We start from the raw sequence: 21,586 nt of genomic DNA, 5'->3' as shown, positions 1-21,586 counted from the left end.
TTGCATGTAAGAAAAATAAAACAAACATTAACCAAATACCTTTTAAAACTGGTATACTTGGTTCTCTGATAAAAGGCTATCTTTGCAACTTTACTGTTCAGTGACTGGTTTCAACCATTTGTCAGAATTATGAGGCATGGGCTTCTAGCCTTCTCCAAAGAGAGTCTTACAGGCTCACGCCTGTAATCCCAATACTTTGGGAGGCCAAGGCAGGAGGATTGCTAGGGCCCAGGAGTTTGAAGTTCAAGACCAGTCTGGGCAAGATAGCGAGAACCTGTCTACTACTCAGGAAGCTGAGGCAGGAGGACTCCTTTGAGCCCAGGAGTTTGAGGTCACAGTGAACTATGATCATGCTACCACACTGCAGCCTGGGTGACAAAGCAAGACCCTGAGTCAAAAATGAATAAATAAATAAGAAAAAAATGAATTTTGGTACATTTTTAATATTTTGGTAATTTTTAATATTTACATTTAACAAGTTGCTGCTTTTAAAACAAACACATACAAAAGGTAATTACAGGATTTATGAGACTATTAAATCATAGTGCCCTGTGGTTGCTGTGGTTGAGATAATGGGACACAAGTTTAAAGTGATGTTGTCTTCTTTCAGTCCTCTGAGTGTAACTCCAGACATAATATTCATGTTTATACTTGAGACTCTTCATTACTGAAAAGTGAAGGTCACATGGTACCCTTGGTTCCTCTGTGAAGGGTACTATTTACTTCCCAAATGTTTCTAATTGAAAATCATTCCTTAATAATAAGCCTAGCACACTACCTGCTCCAACATACCGTGATGTTATAAAGGAGGCAAAAAGACAATTTGCAAGGAACCAAAAGGATTTTAGGATGTAAGTTGATGCTATACTATTGTTAAATATAAAATAATACTTTTTAAGAGCTGGAAACAATCAGAGAAATCATCTAAACTAAGTTCCTTATGTTAATGATGAGGAGAGTCATGTCTGAGCATCTTATAGACTCAGAGATTCTTTTCAGGTAAGTGTCAAGGGTGTATGTTGTAACCATGGAGCCATGGCAAGTGAGAGGGACAGAAGAAAGGAAGGAAGCTTTGCTTGGTGTGACTGGAGGGGTGCACCCCAACAGGAAGAGGCAAGAGCTCCAGGGAATGGAGATTGGAGTATCGTCCATTTACAAAGATAAGCCCTGGATGACTAGCAGAAAAATTCCCTGCAGTGGAAGGAATTCCTTGGAGATGGGGTGGCAGCTGGGCTGGTGTCAAGCAAGGAAATCAAGGCAGCAAAGTCCTTCCTGAAATGTTTTCTTGGGGGAACATTTTCAGTTATTCATAATAATTTGTAAAATAATTGCTTGTGGTCAGTCATGATAATCTTATGTGCTAGGAAGCCAGGAATGGGTTAGTGAGCGAATATCCATCAATTTTTACTAGAACAGATTGGCAGGGTCCAGTTCTTCTGTCCATGCTGTCAAGGCTACTGCCTTGAGATGTGATTGCCTTTAGGGGGAGAAAGGATGATCCTCCCTTTTGGGTGCCTCCTGCTGTCCAAGGAGCACCTCCAAGAGAGGTAAATGGAGGACCACCAGTTATGTCCTATCCAGCAGGTAGATCTAAAAGCCTGTGCCCCTGCTTTCCAAGGGTCCCCATTCCCCTCTCTCCCACCCACCCACCCACCCACAGGTGTATGTGTACGTCCACACACACATATCCCTTAGATTTCCTGTGCTTATTGGGAAAAACGGATGGACACCTTTTTAGAGGGCCCCTGTGGTAGCAGAAGGTGGAGTCCAGCTGTACTCAGGTGTGGTGTGTGATACTTTCGGCATATGTTTGTAAGAGGGAACGTGCTGAGGGATTCTTTACACTAAATAGTGCATAGGGAGGGAATGAATTGGTTTGTAGAGGGCTTTTACTAACACATGTATATCAGTAAATTGTTGATTTATCCTTTCCCAATTAGTAATGCCTGCATTATTTTAAAATTTAACTTCAAACTTTGACTTTATAGGGAAAAGCTCAGAATTAATGAAGAAATAAAACTTCTAAAACGGCAGCAGGAAAGAATTGACAAGGAGCTTGATAGGTTTGTCTCTTATTCAACTTGGTAGTGCTTAAGATCATCTTTAATTGAAGAGATGTTAAATACAACCACAAAACCGCAAAAAATTTTCTAGTTAACAGTTAATCTGGAGTAACATTTTAACTTTCTTTAATCACAAAATCATCTACTCTGCTAATTAATTGCTAAACATTATCATCATCTATTTTTATTCTCCAGCCATAGGACTTAAGCTCAAGCCCTTTTCAAAATAAACCTATAAGCCTGCCCCATCCTATGGAAGTTGTAAACTAGAAAAACAACCGATTTAGCTGGTCTCTGTTGGGCTAGTTTTTTATTTCCCTTCTTCCTCTATGCATATAAACATTTTTCCTCAATGAAGCAAGAAAAATTGGGCTCACCTGTTTATTTTATAAATTAAACTATAAGAAGAAAAACTATAAAGTATTGAGATTAACCTACTTCTTCCAACACACCCGCAAGAACGTGCAGAATAAGAAGTATCAGACAAGTTCAGCCCTTCAGACAAGCCCCCTAGGGAGACTATAACTTTATGCCAGTCACACTTCATACTTCTAAATACTATCTTAGAACTTATAAAGCTAGTTTTCCAGTCACATGAGAAAATTCAACCCACTACTTTAGGATCTTATCTCACTTTTCACCAAAAACTTTATCACCCAGCTTTCTACTTCACAACACCTGTTATAAGGTTCCATTCCGGGTGACTCTTACAAGTTTCCAAAAATCAAATCCACATAGGACAAGAGTTTTCACCACTGAGAATATGCAGAAGAATGTAGGACAATTCTCAGAGTAACTCACAAGAAGTATTCAAATATGTTTAATGCAATAGCACACTGTTGAAACATACGTACTTGGATATAGAAATCCCATGTGCTTGTTAAAGTTATAGGCACAATGTATGAGCTTCCATTTGTAATCTTCAAAAGAGATATTCATGAGAGGAAAGGCAATCAGAAAGGGGGAGGATTAGCAACGTTATAAAACTTCATGAATGTACTAAAACCACTGAACTGTACACTTTAATGGGTCAATTTTATGGTATGTAACATATATCTCAATAAAACATTTTTTTTAAAGGGGAGATTGTAAACTTTTTAAAAGAGTGACTTGGAAGAGGGAGTGATTTTAACTTAGTGAGATGAGACAGATTCTAAGGATACTGTGCAGTTCAAGGAGATTCTAAGAAGGTGTTACTGAGAAACGACACCATAAGAGCCAGATTCGAGACAAGCATGGAAGGAAAAATGTGAGGCCTAAAGAGCAATCAGTGAGGAGGAAACCCAGCTTGAGAAGACAAAACAAGCAGAGAGAGAATGAGTGAGGGGGCATGTGCCAGTCACAGAGCACGAATGCAAGAGAACTTCCGACTAAGTAATCCCACTGTGCCTTCAGGGGTGCACTAGTCTAACTGCTGAAGAAACCTTGGATAGGCCTGGCAAGGGGTTAAATAGCTCATCTAAACTTGCTGCTTCAGCAATGTGCATTTGGGATTTGCAGAAAATTTTACTTCCTGCCAATTTCATGGAAAAATAGGTTTTAAATATTTCAGTTGAAAATTGCCAGTGAAATTAATAGTCTTATATATCCTTTATTCCGTTTCTCTTTCTCTCATCTGTGTTACTTTTACTAATGTTTCTCCTTGTCTCAAGTTTCTGTCCTTCCTTGCCTAGCTACCATTGCTTCTCCCCTCATTCTTAGATCTCTGGAAAGGTTCCTGCTGCTTCCTGAATTCAACCATTCAAGTCCCTCATAAATAATATTTCTTGAATGAATACTTGGTGACAGATACCATGAGATTCCTGGATCCCTGCTCACAATGAGCATACAGTCTAGTAAGCGCTCTCACCCTCTGGCCTTTTCCATCTCCCTCTCTTTCTTTCCTGTATTTCTCCCTTGCCAGTCTCTTTTACTCTTCTCTCCCCACTGTCACTCCTTAAACTCTGGGCTGGAGCCTCATGAGTGGAATCAGTTAAAGCAATACTGTGTGAACCAGCTAACTGAAGAGGATGTGCCACGGCTGGGACGAGAACCACACAGTGGGTGGAATTGAAGGCTTGAGTCACAATGCTTGGGTTCAGACTGTCTCCTTGCTAAGTGTATGACGATTGTGAATGTGTGTGTGTGTGTTGCACACCTGCACATGCAGTGGGGGTGGTTGTCTGAACTTATCTGAGCCTGTTTCCTCATTTATAAAATAGGATAAAAGGAGTACCTACTTCAGAAGTTTTAAGGGTAATTGAATAAATATATGTAAAGTGCTTGGCGAATGCCCAGCATATTAAATTCTTAATAAATGTTGGCTATTAGATGGTGTCAGTACAAGGACAATTAGTTTGGTTACTGATTTTCTTTATTCCATGATTAGACTCCAAGCAAAGGCTACCAAGAAACCTCATGAAGTGAAACAGGACTTTGAGACGTTCCTACATAAACTGGTAGGTTTTCTTTCTGAAAATAATTGAGAATTCTCTCTCTAGCTTCTTTTATATAGACTGGACAATATTTCATAAGCAATGTATGGTAGCACACCCAAATTACAGTGGCAGGAGAGGATACATTCTTGTCACTTAATCATCCACATGCACATGTAAGAAAATCTCTGTTTTACATATTTAGTGACAACTCATGTTCACGTTCCCCATTTCCAGCTTCTGACCAGGAACAGTTTATGTAACTGAAAAGCTCCAAATGCAGTTAGAATTACAAACTAATAATCACTGATGTTTGAAGTTGTATTTTGTTTTTCATTAATAATTCAACAAAATCATATTGGGTACCAACATTTGTGTTAGATGAATGGTCCCTGCCCTCAATTAATGGAAACACAAGGCAGAATATGATAAGGTTCTAAACAGGACTCAAGTATGAGAAAGAAAGAAAAGAAAGAGCCTGTTCCATCTTTCTGATTTTCCTTGTCATCTTCTCTTTTGCTTCTCTTTACTTATGGGCAGTCTTGTAAAGTCTGAAGGGCTTCTTCCCTCCCAACGGACAAGAACATGTAGAGACTAGTGTATAATATGTCTGAACACTGGAGAATTGGAGGTCAGGGATAGAGGAGAGCCTTTTATTTTCAGCATGTCAAGGCTTCCATTCAAAAATCTAGAGCAATCCCATTGGCTGCTAGTATAATGTCAAAAATGGGTCAAATCAAATTCCTACATGGGCCAGAAAAGTGATAGGAAGAGTGAAACACCTCGGTGTTGTATAATATACAAACCGGACAGTATAATAAGCAAACAGGACTATTCTTTTTCTTTTTTTGTTGTTGAAACAGGGTCTCACTCTGTCACCTGTCATCCAGGCTGGAGTGCAGTGCTGCAGTCATGGCTCACTGCAGCCTTGAAGTCCTCAGCTCAAGTGATCCTCCTGTCTCAGCCTCCCAAGTAGCTGGGACAGCAGGCACATGCCACCACTCCCAGCTAAGGACTATTTTTTACATCCACACACAAAAATATTCATTCTCTCTTTTTTTTTTTTCTTCGGTCTATCTTCCCGACTATTGATAGGAACATGGGCACAGAGAAATACCTAATTAGAATAGGAAAACAACAGTGCAAGTGTCCTGATAAAGGGCAAGTGACCTCAGCTGGTAAGTGGTAAATGATGTGAGTGTCAGGGAAACTATTATACAAGCAGTTGTGGAAACTGTAGCGCACGGGAAAGCCATGCCTCATCTAACAAGGCAGCTGCTATCTCAGCCCTAGTTCATTGATGCCCTGTAGAAATGTAGGACAAGTAGTATCAGATATTCCACCACTCAGTAATCCAGATTCTGAGTAATCCAGAATATCTGATACTGCTTATACAATCTCCTGATTTGGAGCCCAAGTTTTTAGTCATTCTGTGGGCCAAACTATATCCATCTGCAGACCAGATGTGGCCCATGGGTTGCTGGGCTATAATCCCTGATCTAAATGCTGCCTGGATTTGACTCTTCAAAAGCTAGCTCCAGCCAGTGTAGTCAATCTTATTCTTCACTACATACCAACGCAAACCCTTCACTCTCACTGAGCCTCCTACACGCACCATGTTTGCCTATAACCATAGGCTTTGCTCATCTGCACTGTGCACTCCACGGCTTTTAAACTCTACTCATCCTTTAGGGCCATGCTCAAAGTCCATTTACTGCATGGTCTTTTTTCTAATGGTCCCGGCCCTATCCCTGCCAGGTAAGTTTAGCATCTCTCATAACGTCTAGAATACCACATAGTGATAGTAAGACTGAAACATAGTTCCTTTTATCAAGAGAGAAATCAAAACAAATATAGAATAGATTCCTTGCTTAGAATGACCATGTGTGTCACCCAAAGAAGAGTGCACACTGGAAATTTTTACTCACCTTTTGTGAAGAAGAAATCACCTGGTGAAAATTGTAAATGGAACAGCAAAGCAATGACAAGTGCCTTTTTTTTTTTTTACACTGATCCAGGTATCTTTAAAGAATTATATACCGACCACAAATCCTTTGTGGAAAATGGCACGGTATTAAAAAATAAAGGATTATAAATTTAAATAAATTCAGGTTTCGGATTTTTGGGTTTATAGAACTCAAAATTCTTTTAACAAATTTGACTCCAGCTTTCTCAAGCATTTACCTTTCTGCTAAGAATGAAAATGCATCAGAAGTTTATTTTAAAATAGAATATTGGCTTTCCTAGTATTCTATGTATGACTGCTATCCTTTAAGAAATAAAACCAGCTTTGTGCAGGCCTCCCTTAAACTGGAATTCTAGATGGTGATGCCCAATCTGTGAGTTAAACATTAATGAGCTAATGAAATCACAGAATAATAAGTAATTGTGATATTTTTCTGGATAATTCATGCCATAAAACCATTGCTATCTCAATTACCTGAGTATTTCAGCAGAATAATTTTTGGTCCAAATCATTACGTAATTCAGAAAGTGCTTCCTATAGTCCATCATCTGTAAGAGAAAGCCAGTCATTTGCCATCACCAGCTAAACATTTCTACCCACTCTTGATATACATACAGAGGTACCCATCAATACCATTACAAATCCCAGAACTCATTAAGTCTTTTCATAGTTACTTTCACCCACATACCTGCATACCTGCTTTACACTGGGGTGCATATATACAAACAAGATTTGCTAGACAAGCAAATAAGGGATATAAGGAGTGTGTGGGATTTCTTGGAGGTGCCTCTTGGATTAGAGAGGTATTTGAGAAAAAGTAGTAGAAAAAGAGTGATAAGAAAGTAAGTTCTATGAACAAACTGAATTATCTGAATTACCATTTAGATAATTCCTTATTTCAATGTGAATAGAAGAGACTTAAAGTGTTTTTTATCTAAGTTTTTCTATTAAGTAATGGAGATAGCTCAGGGCCAAAAGAATTGAAAGTGGTTATTTATATGATGTCACATGGTTTAAAAATATTCAAATGAGTCTGAATTTTCTTCCTGTATCCTCCTTTTGTCAAAAAAAAAAAAAAATCCTTCCTCTCTTGATAATTGGAGAAATCTCACATTCAATTATACAATGTCCAAGAAAATCTGTGAAACTTTAATCATGTATTATCTTCATAGCGTTCTGAAGCTGAAATTGAGAGAGAATGTGTGGCATTACTATCGTCATCATCATCAACAGACAACTACAACTTTGAGGAAGAATACTAAGAGAAACCAGAAATGAACTCTATTCAAGAATAATACATACAATTCAGTGGTATCAGTTAATTGTAACAATATATTTAATTCAAGTCCAATCCATGTAATCAGTATTAAGAGTGTATTTTACCATTCATCTTTAAAATCTTCAAATCAATAAATCTCAGTAAATTATTCTTAAAAGATCTGCCCAAGCATGATCTTGGCTCTAACAGTAAAACCATATTTTAAGATGGAAAAATAATCATTATGAAGCATAGAGAGCTTTCAACCATTTCTTTGAAAATATATCTTGATATAATAGCAACCATTCATCATAATACAAAACAGAAGGGAGATTAATTTACTGTGGCATAGAAAGTCCTGCCAATTCCTAAGTGCCCTAAATAGTTTCTCTGAGACTTTTTACATTTTTTCAGGCCTCAAGGAAAACCAAAGCCCCACCTCCAGGTTTGGTAGCAGACAAACTTTGCTTCTCCGGCGCTAAGCTCCCATCACTCCTCTGGTAATAAGCTTTGTGCACATTTGCTAGGAAGCTTGGCAGCTTGTCCGCAGGTACTATTGATACTGTGCAGCCTCCCCATCCTGCTCCAGTAAGTCGTGACCCTTGAGCCCCAAACTTCCTAAAACAATAAGAAAAAAATATATTAGAACCTATAAATGAAAATACAAGTGATTCGCTTGGTGTTTGTAGAACACATAGCCTATCTAAGTTCTAAGAAGAAAATATATGTGGGGTTTTTAGGTGTCATCAAACATTTTAGGACGTTAAGACATTTATACTGTTTCAGACAGTGATGTGGAATTTTTTCATTGTATCTAAATCTAGTCCCTGGTTTTGACTCCAAGTGGTAAGTAAGTCAACAGTACTCCTCCCATTTCATGACTGGCAATAACCCACTGTAATATTGATTCCATAAAGTAGCCACTTGAAGAGTGGTATAGCAAGCTTACAGGTAAATCAGGAAGGAGGCATTAAAAGAAAACAGGCAATGGTAAAAGAAATGCAGGCAACCCTGAATCAGAAGGTCACTCTAAATGAGGGCAAATCAAAATTTAAAATGTACAGTCTTACACAAGTTTTCCCCAATGGCTATTTCAGCTGCATTCTTAAGGCCGGGCTGTTTCACAAAGAAGAATCAGTCCCCTAGAACAGATAGCCTAGTTCACTGAATAAACTTATCAACAAAAAACTTGTTATTAAACTCCAGGTTGGGTGGGTGGTTGGTTGAATCTCTAATGGAAAATTAACCAAGCCTTTCCACAAAGGGGATGGCAGTCCCTAGAGGTCCACACCACCTTCCCTGTGCCTTCTGGAGGTGGTGTGATTACTGGACTCAGAAGTTGACATCAGATGAGATGTATCTGATTGGAATGGCAACAACTATATAAAGGACCACACAGCAAGAGTTAATTTTAGTTACTGTGAACCAGGCACATTTTCAAACCTAAGATTTTTAACCAAAGTGAAAGGCCCTATCACAATGTACACAGATCACTTAGCTTTAAAAGATGCAATTTATCCTGATACGAAAGTTAACATGTACTTACAAGTAATACTTCTTAATAAAATTCACTCTAAATTATTAGTGGATTAAAGGCTCTATGATTAATTTAGCACAATTTTGTCTCTTTTTTTCAATCTAAAAGAGATACTTTACTTCCTGGACATATCAATAGAATACTACCTCTACTCTAGAACATCAGAATTACTGCATGTCAGTAATTGATTTTCCCGTCAATGATTCTTCTCAGTTGATTTCTTTTTATCATCTGCTGTATTATATATATTAAAATATGCTTTTCAAATGAAAATAGGTATTTAAGAAAGAAAAAAATGCTTACAAACAAATAAACATCACCGATCTCCTCCTATCCCTTAAACATTCAACTTATGGCCCAGCAGCTGAACTAAGCCTGAAATCCCATCATCTAGGTTAAAAATTTTCTCTGACTTTGGGATCCTTGGATTATTCTAAATTTCTAGGTTGGCAAAGGGCCTGTTTGCAGTTTGTTGGATTTAAAAAATGGTTGTCATGCCGGGTGCAGTGGCTCACGCCTGTAATCCCAGCACTTTGGGAGGCCAAAGCAGGCGGATCATGAGGTCAGGGGTTCGAGACCAGCCTGACCAACATAGTGAAACCCCGTCTCTACTAAAAATACAAAAATTAGCCAGGTGCATGCCTGTAATCCCAGCTACTCAGGAGGCTGAAGCAGGAGAACTGCTTGAACCCAGGAGGTGGAGGTTGCAGTGAGCCAAGATTGCACTCCAGCCTGGGTGACACAGTGAGACTCCATCTCAAAAAAAAAAAAAAAAAAATGGTTGTCATATGCAGTCACATCAAACTCTTACTGTGGAAGATGCTGGGGAAAACTGAGGTGTCACTGAAGTGTCTCTGGAAGACCCTAAAATATGGGCATTAAAGCCAGCCATGACATGGTCTAGAGAAGAACAGTGTGCCTTCTTTTTGATTTTCTAAGATCCGAAATATGCCATTTTGCTGGACTCAAGTTATCAAGTCTTTAAAGGTCCTCAATCCAACTTCTAAAAGGCATATTTTATTATACTTTCTCATTTGAACAGTTTTTGAAAGCTATTGTTTTTCAAAATTGAACCTAAAGCAAACTGAGAGTATTGTTTTTAATCTGGCTGTAAAACATATAGGAACTGGGCCAGAGGTCTGTTTTCCTGAGACTTTTACTAGTTTCCAGGGAGCAGAAGCTGGAAGTCTTTGTAGGTAAAGATAATTTGCTACTGAGTCTCCGGAGCTGCTCTGTCACCACCCTGCCTGCTACAGATGAAAATGGACTGAATTGCATCAGTCACATGGTCTGAAATCATCAGGGCTCAAATTTCCCAAATAAAGAATGATAAGTGCTATTATAAATAGCCTTCTGCCCCCAAGTCAGTGGCACATCCGATCACAAGTCAGGGCTGCCCCAACAGCTGGTCAGCAGCCTGCCCAGCTATATACACTTATAAAGGCAGAAAGGTCTGTCTGCAGTGTTCCCTGCTGGTGCTTAATAGGCCCTTTGGCATATGCCATAGAAATTCTGAGAAGACCAAAAGTTAGGAGACCGATATACACTTTAAATTAAGAAAGAAAAGTAAGTGAACCAAGGGTGTTTAGTGAACTTTTCACGTTTGCGCCTTTTTCTGGAAGAACAATAAAACATTAAAAATATATCTCCTGAGCTATTGCACATCAGAGAGGCAATACAAGAATTACAAAAACCAAAACCTTAAAATCCCTCGGATCCCACTTTGATGATTGTGATGGCTGGACTGGGAATAACGTAGAAGGGTTTGTTAAAGCAACAAAGGCAGCCTCTGCTTTATAAAGCATGATGGCAAAGGCTAGGGCAGACGAGGGATGGAGATTATGAGGAATGTTCTCTTTGATCCTTGTGTATTCACAGAATTAACTGTCCAGGCACCCAATACAGCCAAAGTCAAATTTCCTACTTTTAAGTGAACTAATTCGACCATAAGGCGCTTACTAAGTTGCAAGATACAGAGCAATGGAGAAGGTGGGGAGGAGATCCAGGAGACCCAACTGCACTACACACTTGAAAAAGAGGGAAGGTAAGAAATTATGCCTTGTATTTAAATTCTGTGTCATCTCTTTCTAAATAAGTAAATATATATTATACAAATGGATAAGAAATAAATTATTTCAGGAAATCTTGAATTTAGGAACAGGTCACATCCATCTCTCTGACCAGAGCCCAGCACAATTCTAGGAATTTAATAGGTTCTAATAAATGGCTGCTGGACTACAATATTTCCCTTAAAATATTTTTAAAATTATATATAATATAAGCAATCAGCAGTGTACTTTTTTACTTGGGAAGACTTCTAGCTTCTGCTCTCTGGGAAATGGCAAGAATCACAGGTAAGGGACCTTCTAGCAGTTTCTATGATTTTTACAGCCAGGTTAGACACCGTGCCTACAAATTGCTTTACAGTCAAGAACCACAGCCTTCAGTGTTCAAATGAGAAAGGATAAGAAAATATGCCCACATGTCTACTTTAGAAATGTAAGCCACTTAAAGGCCATTGAAGAGCAGTGGGTTTGGGTCCTGCAAATGGCATATATATTCATAAGTCAAAGAGGCCCAAAGAGAAGTGAACCCCTAAGGGGAGCTGAAATGGCTCGCTCCCTCTTTTTTTTTTTTGACAGGGTATGCATATTAGCACTTAAGGTCGTGGGGAAAGAGCATGCAACAATGGATTTGCACTTCATTCTTCCCCATTATGACCTTGTTAAAGAATGGGTGCGAGAGGCTGAGCAGCCTCACCGTGGAATACATTGCAGAAAGACTTCTGAAGAAGACAAAGTAAATTAACTTTTGTAATCATAGTTGATCCACTAAAATTTGTCATTCATCTCCCTTAATAGCTTGGGCAATAACGCAGCAATTAATCCTCTCTAATTTCAACAAGTGTCAAAACAAAAATAAAAGGCATTACCCATTTTGTCTTAAGTAAAACCAGGGAACCAATAGTGAATGAGCTGTCTCACATATAACTGACTTGGTTTCAAAATTGTTTTGTGTTCTCTAGTAAATTCTACTTAAAATTTAGTCATTTATTTCTGTTTACATTTTGTTTGGTTACAAAAGATATTTTATAATTCAGCAAACATTATCTTTTTCCTTCATTATTTACTTTGTTTCATATAATTTAAGTTCTAACAGTAATTTAATTTTTTAAAAAAGCCTCACTCTATAAGTATAGTTTCCTTCCTCCTCCCTGCCCCTTTCTTTAGATTCTAAACTGATTTTCTCTTGAAGAGCAGGAAAAGGTTCAACTGAAAAAGAGAGCTAGCAATGGTGCTCTTTCCCAATCCCCCTTCTCTCCACTTGGGTCACAAAGTTGTTCTATACATTGTCTTATATGCTAACTAGGAGATGCCTTTTTAATTCAGTCTAGCTCAGATCACTCTAAGATTTGCTGCTTGTGTATAGCAACTTAGTGATTCTAGGTATTCAAGCCCTTAATTTACTCACTCAATTAGTTGTCTTTTCATACAAATAGTTTCCAAGAAGCCCTTCAGAAACACCAAAGGAATTTTGAAGTGCCGTAAGTGGACCAGGGAGGGTGATGTAAGATTATTTTTGGCAGTGCTCTTCCTTGAACCCATTTCCGCTTCCCTCCTCCTCCCTCTTTTGGGGAAAACAAGCAACCTGCTCAGGCTGCCCAGTCTTAGTCACACCTTCCCTACCGATGTTAACATTTTGAATGGTGGCAGGGTAATTGTGGAGGTGGTGGTGGTTTTTAAACAAAGCAATACTTTGCCAGAGGTTGTGTCTGTGGCACCAGTGGCTCACACCAGGCCTTACCAGGACCCCTTCCAGTATGTCCAACACCTTCTCTGCCTGACCCAGTGATACAGTCACAAGGCTTCAGAAGGAACTAGGGCTTATGAGTAGCTCCACTGTTCATTTGAACCTTTCCCCATGTTACTACCTGCTACTCTTGTGCCGTCTGTCTTCCCCATCCTTTTTAACTGTCCTTTATCCATCCTTTATCTTATTCCCACTAATTTCTGCATTCTTCTGAACCCCTCCTTCTTCCATCATTACTTTTCAGACATCCTTTTTTTTTTTTTCCCTGAGACGGAGTCTTGCTCTGTGGCCCAGGCTGGAGTGCAGTGGTGCAATCTCGGCTCACTGCAAGCTCCACCTCCCGGGTTCACGCCATTCTCCTGCCTCAGCCTCCCGAGTAGCTGGGACTACAGGCGCATGCTGCCGCGCCCAGATAATTTTTTGTATTTTTAATAGAGATGGGGTTTCACCGTGTTAGCCAGGATGATCTCGATCTCCTGACCTCATGATCCGCCCGCCTCGGCCTCCCAAAATTCTGGGATTACAGGCGTGAGCCATTGGGCACGGCAAGAGAAAGTCACAGCTTTTGAAAGTGGGAAAGTGGAGAGTAGACTGCAATTTTACATGGTACACAGATACCCATGTGAAAATATGTATTGACTGAAGGAGGGAAGGACATAATGCCTGCATCAACTTAATTCCCCTGGGGCTATCCTCCTCTGAGGTTGCTCTGCCACTTAGGACCTTTCAGTAACTTGCAACCAACTGAAACATTTGAAGAATATTATCTGCTGGTCACAGTGACAGCAAAGAAAAAATTAATTATATAAGAAGCTTTAAGGACCAGACAACTATTCTGGCCAACAAGCCAGAAGATAATCTTTCAATGTGGAAAACTTGGACCCTGTATGGTTATGGAATAAGTAGAAAATAACTTTGATACTTAGCAATTGACTTTCCAAACAAAACAATCATGAAAAAGTGATGGAACTCCTGAATTTTTCACAGAACTGAATTTTTCTCAGAAAATAAATACAGCAAATGAAAATGAAACACTTTAGCTGCCATTAAGAAAGGATTTTCCAAAAACAAATAAAATGAAAAGATAAATAAAAGGTACTCTTCCAAACCCATTTAAGACATAGCCATAAACTTTTTCACTAGAACCATATTTTTTAAATGTATAGATCTGTAGACTGCTAGAACAGAAAGAGCCAATGGAGATCACAAAGCGAAGCAACAGTTCCAGCTCAGAATGAAAAGAGAGTCGGAATCCAAGCTTCCTCACTTACAGCCCACTTTTCTTCCTACTCTACACATTACGTTCCTGCTCAACATGACTTTGCTTAATGTTCAAATGCTGGAAACTATGACAACAAAGGCCTCCATCATAAAGCTTCAAAGCTAGGAGAGGAAAATAGGTTACAAACACAAATGTACACACACGTATATATGACCCACATTTGAGTGTAATCACATCTCAGTATAACCCAAGGGGAGAGGCAGGTGTGGCAAAATCATTGGATTGGGAGCCAGGCTTTCCAATGAACTCATATGTGAAACTTACTCAAATTATTTAATCTCTTAGTGCCTTCTTGGATCTCTAAGACCCCTTCCTGATCTAATATTTTATGGTACTCTAAGATACCTCTTACCCACAATGGTGAAGTGTGCTTTTCAAAAATGTGGCTTTTAGAGGCACAAGGAAAGTTTCTCAGGACAAAAACCCAGGAGTCGTCTTGATTTCTCTTTTACCCACACAGCAATTATCTAAGTCTTCCTTCCAGGCATATTTGGCATAGAATTGCCTAGCATTTCCATTGCCCCCTTTCTCTACTCAAAGCCAGAAGCCTTCCGATGGCCTACACGGCCTATATGGTATGGCTCCCCACTTCCTCCCTTACTTCATCTACTACCTCTCCTTCCTTCCTGGCCCTCTGCCATGTTGATCTTGCTGAGCCTCACACCTGACAGCCAAGTATCCACCTCAGGGCCTATGCATTTGCTGTTCTCATTTATTGACCTCCTTCAGGTCTCTGCTCAGATATCTCTTCCTCAGAGTGACCTTCTTCAACCACTCCATAGAAAGAGTACCCACCCAAACCTGTAGTCTCTATTCCTTCTCATTTTTTCCACACTTATCACTACCATTCAAATTATTTTTAATTATCATTTCTCTCTTTCCCCACGAGAATGTAAGCTCCATGAGAACAAGTACAGGTTGACCACTCTAGGAAGAGAAAGTTCATTTGAGAATTCCAGGAAGCTGGCAAATGCCCTTCCACAGCTTTTCAGGTGGGATTCCAACCATCCCACTTCCTTCCAGGCAAAGACATTTCTTCCTGATCTCTGCAGAAATAATTCCACTTCCTCTTATTTCCAGAACTAAACAATATTTGTCCCTTCCGTATACTAGGCCCTTGATATTTTCAGAAAGGAGTACTTAAAATGAAACAAGCTGGGGAAGGCTTTTGGCAATGAGTGAGCAAACATGTCAGCAGAGTGATCTTCATCAATGCTGTGATGATCAGGCCATTTGTGATCACTGGAGTTACTTGGTTTGAACTTTTCAGGCTGGGAGTGTGGCAATGACTGAGGCAGGCCACAAGTGCCAAGTGGTTAATTACATTTCCATTACTAATTGTAGTGTAGCATTGTGTTCTCACAGTGAAGTAACATCTAGCGTTTGAGAGCTCTCCCAGTTTCAGTTCTCCCAGGGTCACTGAGCTCCTTCCTGGGTAAGAGGACTAACTCTATTATCCCCATTCTTTCACAATTTTAGGAAAGCTGATTTTAGGACTTTGTGAAAGAGTTGTCCTTTTTACATTTCTGCTTCAATTAACCATGTATCACCTGGGCTTTCTTCAGCCCTTATTTCCTCAAACTGCCTAAACTAAACCTGGAAGGCAGGAAATGCTGGCTTTCTGGGTGATTCCTTCAGCAATCTCCCCACACATTGCCATCAAGCTTGAGATCCTCTGTCAGTTTTCTCCCTTCTTCTGAGTAGAACTACTAAACTTAATTAGGACACTGGACAGGAGTTTCTGGCAGAGCAGCAGTATAATAAAACATATCATGAGAAAGTTAACAGGGGCCAGCTCTGAGCAAAGTTATCATCCTGAAAAGTGAATCATCCAGACAGAAAGGTCTTTCTCATGATGTAAAGAGCTGACTCCAAACTGACTCCAAACCCAGAGCCTCATAAAATCATGGAGCCAGGTAGCAAATCTCATCCTACCAGTATTTAGAAGGGAACAAGTTTAGCTCTATATCATCGGAGACCCCTCATATAGGAAGTGGGGAACGATCTTCATTCCCGTAGATTATGAAATGTTGCAATTTTTTCCATTAATTTAAACAATATTATTTGATGGCCCCCACCAGGCTGCCTCACCGACAGATGTCCACCAGCTGGTCCAGCTCAGGGCAGCTGCACTCATACATGTCCCGGCAGCTCATGTGGCTCTGGTTCATCAACTCGCCCAGCAGCTGGACCATGTCTTCAGGTGCTTCTTCACATATCTTCTTAAACTGGAGCACTCGCGCAGCCTCACTGTACACATGCTTTGCCCGCTGATAGAGCTTGAAGATGAGCACTGAGGAAGGAAGGGGATGGGGAAGGAGGTTAGGAATAGTTACTGGACAACCCAGTATAAAGAAAAATACACTTTTGAAGACTTTCATTTCTGTTTTCATTATCAATATCTTTAATAAGTCTCTCTTTTGCTGAAAGGATTCTTTCAATTGAAATGTGTCTATTTGCAAGTCAGTTTTACTTTTTTCTTGATACCGAATAAAATCTTGTAACTATATTTCCTTCACTTCACTCAACACACATGTGCATACACTTGTGTGCAATCTAATCCATCCTAATGAAGATAGACCTAACATGTATTGAGTACACCCTACATGCCAGACACTTTAAAATACTACTTTGTGTAGGCCAGGCGCAGTAGGTCACATCTGTAATCCCAGCACTTTGGGAGGCCGAGGCAGGTGGATCACCTGAGGTCAGGAGTTCAAGACCAGCCTGACCAACATGGTGGAAACCCATCTCTACTAAAAATACAAAAATTACCTGGGCCTGATGATGGTGGGTACATGTAATCCCAGCTATTTGAGAGGCTGAAGCAGGAGAATTGCTTGAACCTGGGAGGCAGAGGTAGCAGTGAGCTGAGATCACACCATTGTACTCCAGCCTGGGTGATACAGCAAGACTCCATCTCAAAAAAAAAAGAAGAAAAAAAAAAGTACTACCTCGTATAGTTCTCATCACAGCACTGAGGGATGTGCAGTATGATCCCTGTTAACAGAAAAGAGAAGGAGGCTCAATAGAGTGAAGTGACATGCTTAAGGACACACATCCAGAACGTGGTGGAAGCCAGACAGATCAGGGATGCCTGGCCCTAGAGCCATATTCTTTCCACTCTGCCCCAACAGAAAGGACCACTGGAAATTCTTATAGTGGCAATTTTTTTAATAAAAATATTATATGTCCCAGATAAACACAATTATTTATATGGGATATATGTTTATATATGTACCTATATATATAAAATGCAGCATTATTTATCATAGAAGAAAATAAGAAACAAATCTCTAATAACAGAGGACTTTAAAAAAATTATGCTATATTCATTTTTGAAATATTACTGCTATCAAAACTCAGATTCTGGGGCTGGGCGCAGTGGCTCATGTCTGTAATCCCAGCACTTTGGGAGGCTGAGGCGGGTGGTTCACAAGGTAAGGACATCGAGACCATCCTGGCTAACACGGTGAAACCCCGTCTCTACTAAAAATACAAAAAATTAGCCAGGCACGGTGGCGGGCGCCTGTAGTCCCAGCTACTTGGGAGGCATGAACCCGGAAGGCGGAGCTTGCAGTGAGCCGAGATCGCGCCACTGCACTCCAGCCTGGGCGACAGAGCGAGATTCCATCTCAAAAAAAAAAAAAAAAAAAAAAAAACTCAGATTCTAAGGCAATTTTATATATAGGAAATTATTCATTATTAAGTGAGAAAACAACCTACAAAACTATATGTACAAGTGATACTAATTTTGCATACACATATTTATGTACATTTTAATTTAAAAAACTGATAGGAAAGCACAAATATGTTAATAGTAGTTATCTCTGTGGTCCATTATGGGTGATTTTATTTTCCTTTTGACACATGTATGTATTTTCCAGATTATCCACAGTGATACTGTAATTTCAGCTACAGAAACATGGTCTATTGCAATGGCTATGTCTATAATGTTTACACATTCCTGTGAATAACAACTGAGACTTCCTTACCATTTTCACCCATGCTGAACAGTGGCTGAGCTGGTGTGGTGGGTCTGGGAAAATTTTGGAAAATTTATGAAAATTCCCAGGCCTAGGGGAAAGAGACAAGGCTGAAAATCAAAAAGTCTATAATTTCTTTCTTTCTTTTTTTTTTTAAATTTTACTTTAAATTCTGGGATACATGTGCAGAACGTGCAGGTTTGTTACATAGATATACCATGCCATGGTGGTTTGCTGCACCCATCAACCCGTCATATCTATTAGGTATTTCTCCTAATGCTATCCCTCCTCTAGCTCCCTACCCACCAACAGGCCTCAGTATGTGTTGTTCCCCTCCCTGTGTCCATGTGTCCATTGTTCAACTCCCACTTATGGGTGAGAACATGTGGTGTTTGGTTTTCTGCTCCTGTGTTAGTTTGCTGAGAATGATAGTTTGCAGCTTCATCCATGTCCCTGTAAAGGACATGAACTCATCCTTTTTTATGGCTGCATAGTATTCCATGGTGTATATGTGCCACATTTTCTTTATCTAATCTATCATTGATGGGCATTTGGGTTGGTTCCAAGTCTTTGCTATTGTGAATAGTGCCGCAATAAACATACGTGTGCATGTGTCTTTATAGTAGAATGATTTATAGTCCTTTGGGTATATACCCAGTAACGGGATTGCTCGGTCAAATGGTATTCCTAGTTCTAGATCCTCGAGGAATCGCCACACTGTCTTCCACAATGGTTGAACTAATTTACATTCCCAGCAACAGTGTAAAAGCATTCCTATTTCTCCACATCCTCTCCAGCATCTATTGCTTCCTGACTTTTTAATAATCGCCTTTCTAACTGGTGTCAGATGGTATTTCATTGTGGTTTTGATTTGCATTTCTCTAATGACCAGTGATGATGCGCTTTTTTTCAAGTTTTTGGGCAACATAAATGTTTTCTTTTGAGAAGTATCTGTTCATATCAAAAAGTCTGTAATTTCTTAACAGATCTGTGACAACTAGCTGTACACAAATTGCTACCTTTATAATGCTCTCTTTATTTCGTCACCTCTAAAATGAGGTTGAGAATCACTTCTCAGGATCCTTCCAGCCCTAACATTTTATAATTCTATGAAGGACTTCTTCCAAAAGTATCTATCCTTCAACATTCCCCCCATATTGTTATACTTTGTAAAGAAGATACTGTCATTGGTAGCTTTTGTTTACACCCCCAGTTCTACTCTCTGCCCTTTTCCACCCTACTATCAGCCCCAAAGGCCGACCTGTATAGACTACACCAGTGAGTCCCTTGCCATCTAGATTTGAGAGCAGGAAAAGATCAGCAATAGATAGGAGGGAAGAGAGTGAGGTCAGAGGATTTATTCCCCGGCTCCTCCCTTGCAGAGCCATTTAGAGCTGGCACTGTCCCTCCACTGAAGGACACTGAACATCCTTCAAAATCTCCTTTTCTACATGACTTTGTCTCCTCCTGGGTCTGCCTCTAGGTTCCTCTCCCCTAAACTATGATTACTTTTTCGGAAGCACTGTTACATTCCTACTAATGAACCAATAATTTTTTTTTTTGCCCTTTATTTTTCTTATTTTAAAATCTTTTTTATTATACTTTAAGTTCTAGGGTACATGTGCACAACATGGAGGTTTGTTACATATGTATACATGTGCCATGTTGGTTTGCCGCACCCATTAAGTTGTCATTTACATTAGGTATATCTCCTAATGCTATCCCTCCCCCCTTCCCCCACCCCACCACAGGCCCCGGTGTGTGATGTTCCCCTCCCTGTGTCCATGTGTTCTCATTGCTCAACTCCCAGCTATGAGTGAGAACATGCGGTGTTTGAACCAATAAATCTTATTAAAGTTTCAGGTTTCGTTTTTTCCCCTCCACAGCACTGTCCTTATAACTATTACTTTCGTAGATACCCACTATAGCATTATCACACCTAACAAAGTTGTCAGTGATTCCTTAATATTGCCTCATATTCAGTCCATATTTAAATATTCCCAATTGTCCACCAGTTTAAATTTCAACTGGTTTACACCAAGATCCAAACAAATTCCACACATTATGTTCAGTTATGTCTAATAAGTCTCTTTTAGTCAATCAAGAATTTAGTAGTTCAGTGATTTTTGATACTCTGGATTTTCAATATCCCATCCAAGCACATTTTAGGGCCATATCCTATAATAAAACTCAATATAGTCCATCAGGGAGAGTACACTTTGGTTTTCCTTTAGGATTACATATTTCTTTAGGAATAAATATTTTCTTTTAGGATTAAATATTTTAGAATAGAAACTATCCAGAGAAATGTTTTCTATTAAACCCAGGACTGGTGCTTTGATTTTGACAAAAAACATTCACAATACACCCTGCAGACTACCAGAACCTCACAATCCTGGCACCTTCCTGAATCTGTTCTCTTCTTGCAGAGGAAGTGTGTCACAGCAGGACTTCTGAATAGGAATGTCTAACGAGGACTCTTGCTGGGCATTCTCAAGGTGCATGAGAGATTGCCATGGCTTGCAATCTCCTGAACGGTAGTAACTCAGACAACAAGGGAAAGGGCAGAAAGGGCATCTGTTTTCAATTGTGATATAAAAATCTTGCCAAAAGCTACAACAGATTTGGAGACCACCCCTTGGGTGGGAAAGCAGTTCTGTGTTGGCTGAATGTCACAAATGCTCTCTGGATCCAGGGTTCTGGCTTGTTATGTGCTGGCAACTCATGAGGTCTCTGTTATACAGATACCAAAAAATCCAAGAAAATCTGAAGCTTTATCCATAACAGCTTTCTTCCCTGTCCAGCTAACATTATAGCTGGATGTTCCAGCTGTCTATAAGCTCTTGTAATCCTTGGGGGCAATTATTACATTAAAGGATGAAGGAAGCTGTTTCTTACTATTTTCATTGCATGCATGATTACTTCCAAGGCAAATTCAATTTAAGAATATAACATTAGATGATATTTTCCTCCAATATTGTTAATGGGCTATCCTATTCAAGAGAAATCCAAAACTTCAAAGTGGGATATACCGCATAGTCTTCAGAACACTGATTTTCTCCAATGTGAATCTTACATAATTACTGAATCTAGTCATGAAATCATGGCACAAATTCTGAAATCTAAATGTTCATGGCCATATATACTTAAACTGCAAAATAAATATTTCATTTTGTTGCTAATAATTTTGGCTTGTATAATAAATTCTATTGGCTAAGTTCCTTCTGACTAGCCTCCTAGCTGGGCTTCCAGCACACCATGTGGCTCCTG

The 21,586-nt window shown here is 39.5% G+C and overlaps 2 protein-coding genes across 11 annotated transcripts in view; one reads left to right on the top strand and one right to left on the bottom strand.

Moving 5' to 3' along the window:
- Positions 1-7,879, top strand: part of FAM227B (family with sequence similarity 227 member B) — a 240,266-nt gene extending 232,387 nt beyond the window's left edge. For 3 of the 6 annotated variants that reach the window (XM_058427720.1, XM_058427717.1, XM_058427719.1), the window contains 4 exons: positions 775-851; positions 1,989-2,063; positions 4,432-4,501; positions 7,616-7,879. In XM_058427720.1, the coding sequence (XP_058283703.1) occupies positions 775-851; positions 1,989-2,063; positions 4,432-4,501; positions 7,616-7,705 (312 nt within the window). In that variant the 3' untranslated portion in view covers positions 7,706-7,879. Of the gene's footprint in view, positions 1-774; positions 852-1,988; positions 2,064-4,431; positions 4,502-5,340; positions 5,477-7,615 lie in introns of those variants that run through there. The other 3 variants (XM_058427718.1, XM_058427721.1, XM_058427722.1) reach the window with 3 other exon arrangements.
- Positions 6,928-21,586, bottom strand: part of GALK2 (galactokinase 2) — a 163,130-nt gene continuing 148,471 nt past the window's right edge. For 3 of the 5 annotated variants that reach the window (XM_032176326.2, XM_032176327.2, XM_058427728.1), the window contains exons 9-10: positions 16,422-16,623; positions 7,970-8,319 (exon numbers count right to left, since the gene is read on the bottom strand). In XM_032176326.2, the coding sequence (XP_032032217.1) occupies positions 8,112-8,319; positions 16,422-16,623 (410 nt within the window). In that variant the 3' untranslated portion in view covers positions 7,970-8,111. Of the gene's footprint in view, positions 6,992-7,560; positions 7,626-7,969; positions 8,320-16,421; positions 16,624-21,586 lie in introns of those variants that run through there. The other 2 variants (XM_032176324.2, XM_032176323.2) reach the window with 2 other exon arrangements.

The sequence above is a fragment of the Hylobates moloch genome, unplaced genomic scaffold (genome assembly GCF_009828535.3).
Source record: "Hylobates moloch isolate HMO894 unplaced genomic scaffold, HMol_V3 SCAFFOLD_14, whole genome shotgun sequence".
Taxonomy (NCBI): Eukaryota; Metazoa; Chordata; class Mammalia; order Primates; family Hylobatidae; genus Hylobates; species Hylobates moloch.
This window is presented reverse-complemented; position numbering and strand designations above follow the sequence as displayed.